Source organism: Miscanthus floridulus, chromosome 5 (assembly GCF_019320115.1).
Source record: "Miscanthus floridulus cultivar M001 chromosome 5, ASM1932011v1, whole genome shotgun sequence".
Classification (NCBI taxonomy): Eukaryota; Viridiplantae; Streptophyta; class Magnoliopsida; order Poales; family Poaceae; genus Miscanthus; species Miscanthus floridulus.
The window spans coordinates 27,335,815-27,347,415 of NC_089584.1; the positions used below are offsets into that span (position 1 = coordinate 27,335,815).

The window sequence follows — 11,601 nt, forward strand, 5'->3', positions numbered from 1 at the left end:
TTGACATGACTCGTCCACGCACGCTCTGTTATCGGGGCCAGAGGAGCCCTCCATGCGAAGCCACTTTTCGCGGCTTTGTGTCCATATGCAAAACTGCTCCAGCTTTGTGCTTTTGGTGGCCAGAAGTGCCACTCCGCACGGGGGCGTTTCGTGCAACTCCGCCCACTTCAGTGTTGAAGCCGGTGTATGAGCCGCACTAAACGGCCTTACTAAAGATTTTAGTTTGTGACGTATCATTTTTTAAATATTAGATTTTTTACTAAAATAAAAAAATCCATAACAAAACAAAAACGCTCCACCCACCATGGATACGGTACCCACTTTAATGGCTTCTAGAAGGCTGCTTTCCAGAAGTGCAGCAGCCAGCTATACGTTGGTGTCGTGCAAATTCAAGTTGAGGAGGAAGTCAATAGTAATGTTAGGCTCTGTTTAGATTTTTTTTTTGAGGTAATAATAGTTAGCTGCTAATAGTTATCTCTTTGGATCCAAATGGATATAGTTAATAATTTAACTAATTATTAGTTCAATACTCAAGTAACCGTTATTTCACTAATGGGACTAAACTAGCTAATAGTAACTAATATTAGCTATGATCTATTAGCTACCTAATTATTAGTACTCATTCTGTTCCAAATTATAAGACATTTTAGTTTTTATAGATTCATAGATTTGCTACACACCTAGATATATGTTATGTCCAGATACAAAATAAAAGCTACCCCTCTGTTCTAAATTATAAGTCACTTTGATTTTTTTGGTATATTTATTTTTGCTATGCATCTAGATATAATATTATATCTACATACATAACAAAATCGATGAATAAAAAAGTCAAAGTGACTTGTAATTTAGAACCAAGGGAGTATGAATTTAGAAATGTCAAAATGTCTTATGATTTGAGATGGAGTAAGTAGCTAATAGATCCAAACATGCTAATCCAAGTACAAGTATAGTAAGAGTAGTACTCTTGGTTGTGGCACAACATGTTACCTTTGTCCAACTATAGTATGAGTACATAGCCTGTTCGTTTGATTGTAAACGATCGTAAATTTCTAGCTAGAATAGTATTTTTCTCTCACACCAAATCAATTAATAGTAATAATCTACGATCGTCTACTCTCGTATCAGCACCGGGCTGACAATTTATTGGCCTCGCTTGACTTGGCCCGCTTTGGGTTGCGTCCAAGCACGCCTTTGCTGACTTCACTCCCAATCAACCGTGTCAAAATCAGAAAAGGCGTCAAAGAATATCACTAGCAGTATCCTTGTGTTATATAAAAACAAAAAGGGAAATGATAAAATAAAAACAAAACAAATGCCTGGAGCAAACTCAGTTCATTGATCACCGTGCCTTCCAGCTCCTGCTGCGTTGCTGATTGTCCCCTGCCGAATTCGTCTTTGCCGGGCGCGGCGGCTGGCCGCCGGCTGCAGCGGCAGCGGCAGCGCAGCAACCCCTCCGCTCCGGCACCCCCACCCCACGCCATATATAACAATTCAACCCGGCCCGGCTCTCCTCAGCTCGATCGATCGTATCCCAAACCCCGGCCCCCACGCTCCACGACACCGCCCACCACCACCACACCGCGCTCGCAGCCTCGAGGAGTCCACTCCCATCCCACTCCCACCAAACGAATCCGAGCGACGCCCATGGAGGCGGCGGCGGAGCTGGCGCTGCGCCTCCGGGCGGCCGCCAACGACCGCCTGGCGCGCTACGAGCCGCTGGCGCTCGTCGCCGCGCCGCTCCTCGCGCTCCTCGTCGCGCGGGCCCTCCACGCCGCCGCCAACGCCGTCGCCGACCGCGGGCTCGTCGCCATCGCCATCGCCGCCGTCAAGTCAGCGCCCGGCCCCCGCCCTTCTTGCTTGATTCCTTATGATCGCCTGCCCGTTGACGACTGCGTCTAAGCGGCACGTACTACTACTAGCGTTGCTTGCTCATCTAGCTCTGCTCTGCTCTCCGCAGGTTGCTGCCGGGAGTCTCCGGCTACATCGCGGCGGAGAAGAAGAAGGTGAGGAACTAACTAATTGTTACTGCTACTGATGCATCTCATTCTTACACGCCGAAAAAGAAAACAAAGATTCAACAAAATCTTTCTGCTGCCTTCGTACTTGCGCCAATCGATCGAGAAGAGTTCGTGTTTTTTCTGTCCCCTCGTGCTCCACTATCGATTGATTGTGCAGTGTGAATCAGATTGTTGCAGGTAGATAGCCAGTAACTGTTTCTCTTCTCCTTATGAAACTTGCCAGCCCACAACTATGTTTCCGTCAACACATTTTGACGTATGCGCCTTCAAAAAGATGCTTTTCTGGTGAAGTGCCAAAGTCCAGTACGCAGCTTCGCTGTCAGTACTGTTCACATGGTCACGTTGCCGTTGCACCTTGCACCACGGAGTACGTCTGTTTTCTTCTTGGTGCTACTCATAGCTTCTCCTCTAAATCTGGCTGAGTACACGGATCTTATAGCTGCTTTCGTGCACGCAAAATGTGCCTTCATTCTAAGGCTTGTGGTCCTTGATCAATTATTATATATCGTTTACTAATTCTGAGATGACATCTATATGCATGAAACATAGTGGACTGCCTACCCTGATCACTCTTGTGATTACATTATATATATACCTTTATTATATATATAATGTATCAAGATATATCCTTTACGAAGTCTCTGCTGCTATTGTATCAGGTTGTTGATAAGATGCAATCCGGCGGTGGGGCCAAGAACGATCGGCGAGCTGAGTTGCCAACTATTGGCCTTGCCGAGCAAGTGATAGAGGAACTTGAAACACTGAAATCCAAAGATGTAGACTGGCAGGGAAAATGCTCTGGCACCGTGTATGTGCACCTCATTCTCACAGACAATACCGAAACTAGTGCATCCCATCCCGTTCCAATTTATTAGACTTTGATTTGGTTATTATGTTGTAAACTACTCATTCTTTTCTAGTATCAAACAAACTTTATTGCATTGGTTAACTTTTCTTGCAGATATATTGCTGGAAGTGAGTCTGAGGGCCATTTTGAATTGATAAACAAGGCGTACTCTATGTAAGACTGATATTTCCTTAATGTCACTTTCAATCTTGATTGATCCAATGAACGCATACTTCTCATGGATCTCATATAAATGCGACATGCCTTTCTCAGCTTAAACAGGAAATATAGCAAAGTTAGGTGTCTGTGATTGCATTTTATATCTAAGTTTGAGAATGTGCCTTCATTCATAACTCATCAGTGGGCGAAGAACGATTCCAAATCATTGCTGGTGTTTGTGGAATGTCTTTTTTTATTAATCAATGCTCAAAGTTTCCATGTGATTCTACTTATCTTATTTTAGCCCTTCCATAATTTAATTTAGACTCAAAAATTCTGATCTGTTATGTTGATTACGGGTACCACATCAGTACAACAACAACATAGCCTTTCAGTCCTAAGCAAGTTGGGGTAGGCTAGAGCTGAAACCCACCAAGAGCCTCAAGTCATGGATCAGTCACTTCAATAGCTGTTTTACAAGTACTCATATTCAAACATAGATCTCTAGGTATATCCCAAGCTTTCAAATCTTTTTTTATTGCCTCCCCCAATGTCAATTTCGGTCTTCTTCTACCTCTCCTCATATTATTAGCTTGGCTTAGGATTCCACAATGCACTGGTGTCTCTGGAGGTCTCCTTTGGACATGGCCAAACCACCTCAACCGATGTTGGACAAGCTTTTCTTCAATTTGTGCTATCTCTAGGCGATCACATATATTATCGTTCCGAACTCGGTCTATTCTTGTGTGACCGCAAATCCATCGTAACATACGTATTTCTGCAACACTCAGTTGTTGAACATGTCGAATTTATATAGACGTTTTTAAAAAAATCTTTTTTCAGGTTTTCACACACCAATCCGCTCCATCAAGATGTATTCAAGAGTGTGGCAACCATGGAAGCTGAAGTAGTTGCAATGACAGCTGCTTTACTTGGCAGCAAAGAAAAATCATCTGGTGGACAAATTTGTGGCAACATGACATCAGGTGGAACTGAAAGCATATTATTAGCAGTCAAAACAACACGTGACTATATGCGATCAAAGAAAGGAATTACAAAGCCTGAAATGTGAGATAATGGTTGATTATGTTTAATTTTCTCAACAAGTACCTTTTTCTTTTGCAAGTTCTACACCTTCTTGTCTCTATGGTAAGGAAAGGTTATTGTACACAGGATAATGGCTGAATCAGCACATTCTGCGTATGACAAAGCTGCTGAATACTTCAATATTAAAGTGCGGCGTGTACCTGTGAACAAAGAGTTTCTTGCAGATGTGAAAGGATTCAAACGATGCATAAATGGAAACACCATAATGGTAAGCTTTTTCATGATTTTAAGTCATATATAATGGTCCTCAATGTTCTTGCCCAGTATGGAATATCGATGGAAACACCACAAAGGAACATTATATATAATGTCTCCTAACAGACTCCTGTTGTACAGATGATTGGATCTGCACCAGGATTTCCTCATGGTTTAATCGATCCTATTGAGGTATGAAGCTAAATTATTATCATGTTAAAACATTACTATGTCATATAATTCTTAATGCATGACTGGTTTGTTGGTTGCTTCACAACATATCTCCAGGAACTTGGGGAACTGGCTTCGCGCTATGACATTTGCTTGCATGTTGATTTATGCCTTGGTGGCTTTGTACTGCCTTTTGCTCGTAAGCTTGGGTATGAGCTCTCTTCATAGCCGTTAGTTTTTCCTAGCCATATTATTTTACTAGGTATCTGTACTTTGAAGAACTTACTAGACAATTTCAGAATGACCCATCTATTTATTGCAATAACTTGATGATTGGCCTAACAATATTTCCTCATTCGGATAAAAGTAAAGTGCTGAATGCCTAGAATTGATTATTTGTACGATCATAACAACATGGTTCCTGTAGGTTGCAAAATTTTCTTGTAACCCCTCCATATGCGCACCCCAACTTGAAGCAGTTCAAATGATTATAAGTTTTCATCTTAAAACACTTTGTTCATTCAAATTCTCTAAGTTAATGTTTGAGGTTCAGGAATTTTATTTAGATTTGTTTGCCAGCCAACATCAATTGCCTCTATGTAAAAACTTTCATCATTGACGATAAATAAACTTAAAAAATGGTTAAAACTAAATGTGATATATGATAACCACATATGAAAGCAATATGTTTAATTGCTGTGATCTGAAATAAAATTGGAGATGAACAAAAGCGTCTGGTTAAAGATCAGCTTGTGACGAATCTTGATTAGTTTTCTCTGTGTATTTTTGCCTTCCCTTTTGTGGGACATTGGTTGATTTTCAGAATCTAGGAAGAATAGCAGTATGTCAATAGTATCCATTAAATCTTTTGTTTGTGAGCTTTGATTTTCTGAAAGTGCTACATTTTTTGTATTTTTTTGTGTTTTATCTGCAATATGTGCAGGTACCCTATTCCTCCTTTTGATTTTTCTGTCAAGGGTGTTACGTCAATCTCATCAGATGTTCATAAGTATGGATTAGCACCAAAAGGCACAAGCATTGTCCTGTACAGAAATCATGAAATTAGAAAGGTACCATGGTATATCTGTCTTTACTTTACTCGACCAAATTCTAACATTTTCCTCTCCGTGTGATTCACTCTGACATCTTGGATATCACCAACAAATTCAGCATCAATTTGTTGCTGGTAAGCTCTTCCTCTTCTTCCAAAATTAAATGAAACCTCTTTAATGAACTTATGTATTTTTAACTTCTGTTTGTATTAATGTCATATCATGGTTTCCATTATGGAAAATACATAATTTTTACAGCGTAGCAGGTATGAACATGTTGGAAATAGTTCGAGAAAATGAACATGTTGGAAATATAGCTGGAAGAAACTGTTAGTTGTAATTTTTTTTAAGAAAAAATAGTCTGGAGAAGTTGGCTGTACTTCCACTATCTGTGGAAGTAGTACTTGGTTCCTGAAAATCATTTGTTATCTTAACTTATTCGAGTCTTCTTCAAAAGTTTGAATAGTGATTAATAATTGCATTTGTGTTTCCTTGTTTGTTCAGTTACTGAGTGGACCGGTGGGCTTTATGTTTCTCCCACTATGGCTGGAAGCAGGCCAGGTGGATTAATTGCGGGAGCTTGGGCTGCTATGATGTCTCTCGGACTGAATGGTGATAAACACAAACTTATTTTGAAATTCCATCAGTGTGTAGTGGTGTCTTAGAATCAAATAGTACTTTGTGATGTATACCATTGCTTTTCTTGCTTCCAGGCTACTTGGACAGTACAAGCCGTATCATGGAAGTTTCGAAGAAAATACAAAGAGGGTAAACTTGTTTGCTTATTATGCCTGAACGCTGAACTATAAGACATAAGACAAACTCTGACTATAACTATGTTTGACCCATTTTTGTTTATTTAATTATTGTAACTTTTTAAATTGAAGTAGTATTCACGCAGATATTTATTTTCTACTAGTATGCATGGTCAAATGCCAAATTAATTAGCACACTTGTAATATTTCTATATTAACAATAGATGTGCTTCCTTTTGTTGTGACTGGATCATCAAAATGGATCACCGCTTAGCTGTGGGTAAAATTTTATGGCTTGTGCAGGATTGGAGAGATCCCAGGGTTGTTTGTGATTGGGAAACCAGATATGACCGTTGTGGCGTTCGCCTCAGATGTTGTCGACATATTTGAGGTGAACGACATACTGTCATCAAAAGGTTGGCATCTCAATGCCCTGCAGAGACCTAACAGGTAAATCCTAGTTTCAGACAAACAATATTGTACCTGCACTCCAGCAGCCATCGGTGCTATTTTGCATTCTCGGCTAGTCTGACAATCCTTATCGGTTTCAGTTTGCACATTTGTGTGACCCTTCAACACACGACTATTTACAACCAATTCCTGAAGGATCTGCAAGACTCTGTGAACACTGTGAGTTGCTCAGCACGTGTTATGTTATGTCGCCTAATGGCTATTATTACCCTGATCCATTCCATCGCTAGGAAAGACCATATGTTCTTATTACTGGCTGGCGTTGGCAGGTGAAAGCAAACCCAGGCCCTATTAGCGGTGGAATGGCTCCTATCTACGGCGCCGCAGGGAAGATGCCAGACAGAGGCACGGTGAGGGAGCTGCTTGTGGAGTTCATGGACAGCTCTTGCTGAACTGATTAAGTGATTATGGCTTGTGAAAAACAGTCGCAGTGCTGTGATTTGTTTGCCTAGGTATACAAAGTTATCATAGGAGAGAGGGGAAAGTCATTGAGGCGATACAATCACATTTATTCATGATTACAAGAAGTGTATGATTGTATATCAATATCAGAGCATGCATATGAAATGTACCACCAGGCTTACAAATGTATCTGTTCCTATAAAACATTGAGCCTTTTCTGTGTGCCATTACGAAAGATGCTCCAGGCCTACAGGCCACTAAAAAGTTTAAACGCACCCTGGTGTTATGACACTTTACTTTTTTGTCTCCCAAACCATTCTGTCTGCCTCCCATATGGTTTTTGCCGTTTAACAGCCCTGACGTGTGGGTCCAGCCAGAGAAAACGTCCAAAATGTCCTTGTCTCTGCTCTCTCTTCTCTCTCTTGTGGCCAGCAAGCACTGCAGCACGAGGTCTCTCTTCTCTCTCCCGTGGCCGGCAAGCAACCACTCGCTCCGCCGTCGCGCCACTGATTCCGCCGACGAGCTGCTGCCGGAGCAACCGTCGCGCCCCTGCCTGTGTGCGCGGCCTGCCCGCCACAGGCCCTTGCCGGTGCAGCCAAGCGCTCCCACGCGTGCCCGCGAGGCCTGGCGAGCCCTTCTCTGCTTTGTGACGATTGGGGAAGAAGAGAGGGAAGAACGGCACGGAGAGGCAGTGTGGAGCTGGGAGATCGAGGGCGAGGCCAGCTAGGGTGGAGGACGACCGGAGATGGGAGGGTGCGCCGCGAGATGCCAGGCATTCAGCGGCCATGGCGCAAGTGCCTGGCAGTCCTCGACGGTCCTGGCCTTTGCGACGGCAAGCAGGAGACTGAGAAGATGACAAGAGGGCGGTTGAAAGCTCTAGTTTGGTTTTGGTTAAGTGATAAAACCCTAAGTGCTAACCTAGTTTATCAAGATGATCATGAGATAGGTAGCACTACTCCAAGTGATGAAGCAATGACGAAGATCATGACATTAGTGATGATCAAATGCTTGAACTTGGAAAAGAAGAAAGAGAAAAACAAAAGGCTCAAGGCAAAGGTATAAAATATAGGAGTCATTTTGTTTTAGTGATCAAGACACTTAGTGAGTGTGATCACATTTAGGATAGATAGCCGTACTATTAAGAGGAGTGAAACTCATATCGAAATGTGGTTATCAAAGTGCCACTAGATGCTTTAATTCATTGCACATGCATTTAGGATCTAGTGGAGTGCTAACACCCTTGAAAATATTTGTGAAAATATGCTAACACATGTGCACAAGGTGATACACTTGGTGGTTGGCACATTTGAGCAAGGGTGAAGAAGATAGAGTCGAATAGGAGTTAGTCGCGCTGGTTATAGAGTGACCGGACGCGTCCGGTATGTGACCGGACACGTCTGGTATTTTGGCGGCAGACTCAGCGACCGGACGCGTCCGGTCGCCACACCAGACGCGTCCGGTATGAATCAGCAGGCACAGTGTTCGGCAGGGTAGTTGATCGGGCGCTGGCAGCGTCCGGTCCGGTATCACCGGACGCATCCGGTCATGAGTGGATGCTTACTGTACTCGACCGGACGCTGAGGCTCAGCGTCCGATCAGTTTCCATCAGACGAGTCTGGTCGGCCCTGGTGGCTAACTGGACTCGACCGGTTCGGTCAAGTGTGTTTGAGCGTCCGGTCGTCGGCGAATGGGCAACAACGGCTAGGCTGGTTTGAATAAGACACGTGGCAGTCTGGGAGCTACTGGACACATCCGGTATGCCGACCGGACGCGTCCGGTATTCACGACCGGAGCGTCCGATGCTGCGTCCGGTGCAGTGTGACCGGAGCGTCCGGTCGACGCGCAGTCAGCCCGTTTTTTGAGCCAACGGCTCTATTTGATGGGGGGGCTTCTATTTAAAGCCCCTTGGCCGGCTCAAGCTATAACTCTTGCACATTTTCATTGACATAGCAACCTTGTGAGCTTAGCCAAAGCACTCCCACTCATCTCCATCATTGATTCATCATCTTTGTGAGATTAGGAGAGAATCCAAGTGTATTGCTTGAGTGATTGTATCTAGAGGCACTTGGTATTCGTGTTGCGCTGCGGATTTCGCTTGTTTCTCTTGGTGGTTGCCACCACCTAGACGGTTGGAGCAGCGGTGGAAGATTGGTACGAGTTGGTGATTGTTCGTGGCCATCTCCGGTGATTATAAGGGGAGTTGTACCTTCCCCGGTGGAGTGCCGAAAGGTAACTCTAGTAAATTGCTCATGTCATTGAGTTATCTCACTTGTGGGTTGGTTCTTGCGGTGTCCTATCATGTGGACGAGGTTCGTGAAACACCTCTTAGCCGCCGAACCACCAAGTATAGGTCGACACAACGGGGACGTAGCATGTTGGCAAGCATGTGAACCTCGGGAGAAAATTGATTGTCTCTTGTCTTTGGCATTCTCTCGGTGATTGGCTATATATTCATCTTGTGATTGCTTCATCCCCTACACGGCGGTATAATGACCCTACTCACTTATTTACATTCGTGCAAACTAGTTGATACAAGCTCTTTAGTGTAATTAGAATTGAGAGCTTGCTTTATTATTTACATTCATCTAGTTGAGCTCTTTAGAGTAGCAAGTTTGAGAGCTCTTAGTGAGTAGTTACATAGCAAGTTTGTGTGCCTAAGTAATCATTGCAACTAGAATTGTTGATAGGTGGCTTGCAACCCTTGTAGAGCTAGAGCAAGTTTGCATTATGCTATTTATCTTACTAATCAAATTGCTCTAGTTGATTTGTAGAATTTTAAATAGGCTATTCACCCCCCTCTAGCCATATTAGGACCTTTCAAGTGGTATCGGAGCCGTGGTCACCGTTTAATTGAAGGCTTAACAACCTCAGTGTCAAATTATGGCTCAAGTTGTGTTCAACCATGTGGGGGGCAAACCACCGTTCTTTGATGGCACATGCTATGATTATTGGAAGAGAAAGATGAGGATGTATCTTGGTTCAATCAATGATCAAGTATGGGAAGTGACCGAAAATGATTATGCTATCATTGATCCTGATAATCCCACAAACCAAGATAAGACCAACAAGTAATGCAACACAATGGCCCTCAACACCATATACAATGCCATTGATTCCAAAGTGTTTGAGCAAATCAAGGATTGTGAAAGAGCAAATGAGGTGTGGACAAGATTAGAGGAAATATATGAGGGCACACCGGTGGTGAAGAGTGCCAAGTTGTACATCCTCAAGGACAAGTTGACAAGTTTCAAGATGAAGGATGATGAGAGCATTTCGGAGATGTTCCATTGGCTACAAGTAATTGTCAATGACTTGAAGGCTTTAGGAGAAAAGATCAAGGATGATGATGTCTCTCATCGGTTCTTAATATGCCTACCTCCAAGATTTGAGATGTTGAGATTGCTCATCATAAGAGGAGGATTGAAGGATATTACTCCTAATCAAGTACTAGGTGATGTCATGACACAAGAGACATACCATGTGGACAGGGAGGGGGATGACAAGGATGACAAGAAGGAAGAAGAAGACAAGAAGAAGAAAAGCATAGCATTCAAGGCTAGCTCATCATCATCAAAGAACAAGGGCAAGTCCAAGAAAGAATCAAGTGATGATGATGATCTTAGTGATATTGATGATGAAGCTATGGCTCTCTTTGTGCGCAAGATGGGAAAACTCATGAAGAAGAAGGGCTATGGTGCAAGAAAGAGAAGAGATCACACCAAGAAGAAAGAGTATGTGAGAAGATGCTACAATTGTAAGAGCCCTGATCATGTAGTAGCAAATTGTCCATACAATAGTGACAATGATGAGGATGAGAAGAAGAAGCACAAGGAGGATAAGAAAGAAAAGAAGGAGAAGAAGGAGAAGAGAATGACCTTCCAAAAGAAGAAGGGTGGAGGCTATGTAGTCACTTGGGATAGTGATGGTTCTTCGGATGGTGATAGCTCTAGTGATGATTGAAAGGATCAAGATGCCCAAGAGGGGGGGGGTGAATTGGGCTAATTCGAAATTCTCTTGCAATAAACAAATCCTACGGATAGCCCAATTAACCCCTTGTGCCTAGAAAAGTATTTCTATCAAACTAATGCACAACGAACTCACCACCTATGTTCCAACCTTACTCAAGCAAGCAATTCTATGGATATAACACAAGTATTGAATTGCTTAAAGTAAATACTCAAAGTAAGTGCTCAAAGTAAATAGGGAGAGAAAGGAACGCGGCGATGTTTTGCCGAGGTATCGAAGAGTCGCCACTCTCCACTAGTCCTCGTTGGAGCACCCGCGCAAGGGTGTAGCTCCCCCTTGATCCGCGCAAGGATCAAGTGCTCTTTACGGGTTGATTCTTCAACACTCCGTCGCGGCGAATCACCCAAAGCCGCTCACAACTTTGAGTCGGGTCACCCACAAGCTCCGCCGGGTGA

At 43.2% G+C, this 11,601-nt stretch overlaps 1 protein-coding gene across 1 annotated transcript; it reads left to right on the top strand.

Moving 5' to 3' along the window:
• The first annotated feature begins 1,295 nt into the window (after window positions 1-1,295).
• Window positions 1,296-7,399, top strand: LOC136449732 (sphingosine-1-phosphate lyase). Its single transcript, XM_066449896.1, has 15 exons — window positions 1,296-1,832; window positions 1,961-2,006; window positions 2,681-2,829; window positions 2,983-3,042; window positions 3,871-4,095; window positions 4,201-4,342; window positions 4,471-4,521; window positions 4,618-4,709; window positions 5,444-5,570; window positions 5,671-5,686; window positions 6,057-6,164; window positions 6,266-6,320; window positions 6,611-6,757; window positions 6,859-6,937; window positions 7,048-7,399. Exons 1-15 carry the CDS (start codon window positions 1,648-1,650, stop codon window positions 7,168-7,170), a joined length of 1,605 nt encoding a protein of 534 aa, XP_066305993.1. The 5' UTR covers window positions 1,296-1,647; the 3' UTR covers window positions 7,171-7,399.
• Window positions 7,400-11,601: the final 4,202 nt, after the last annotated feature.

What these genes read in the sequence shown, in the direction of transcription:
- LOC136449732 (XM_066449896.1), top strand. Translation starts at nt 1,648, where the DNA reads ATGGAGGCGGCGGCGGAGCTGGCGCTGCGCCTCCGGGCGGCCGCCAAC. An exon ending in ATAAACAAGGCGTACTCTAT is followed by an intron (nt 3,043 to 3,870) that starts GTAAGACTGATA and finishes ATCTTTTTTCAG; the next exon opens with GTTTTCACACACCAATCCGC. An exon ending in GATGTCTCTCGGACTGAATG is followed by an intron (nt 6,165 to 6,265) that starts GTGATAAACACA and finishes TCTTGCTTCCAG; the next exon opens with GCTACTTGGACAGTACAAGC.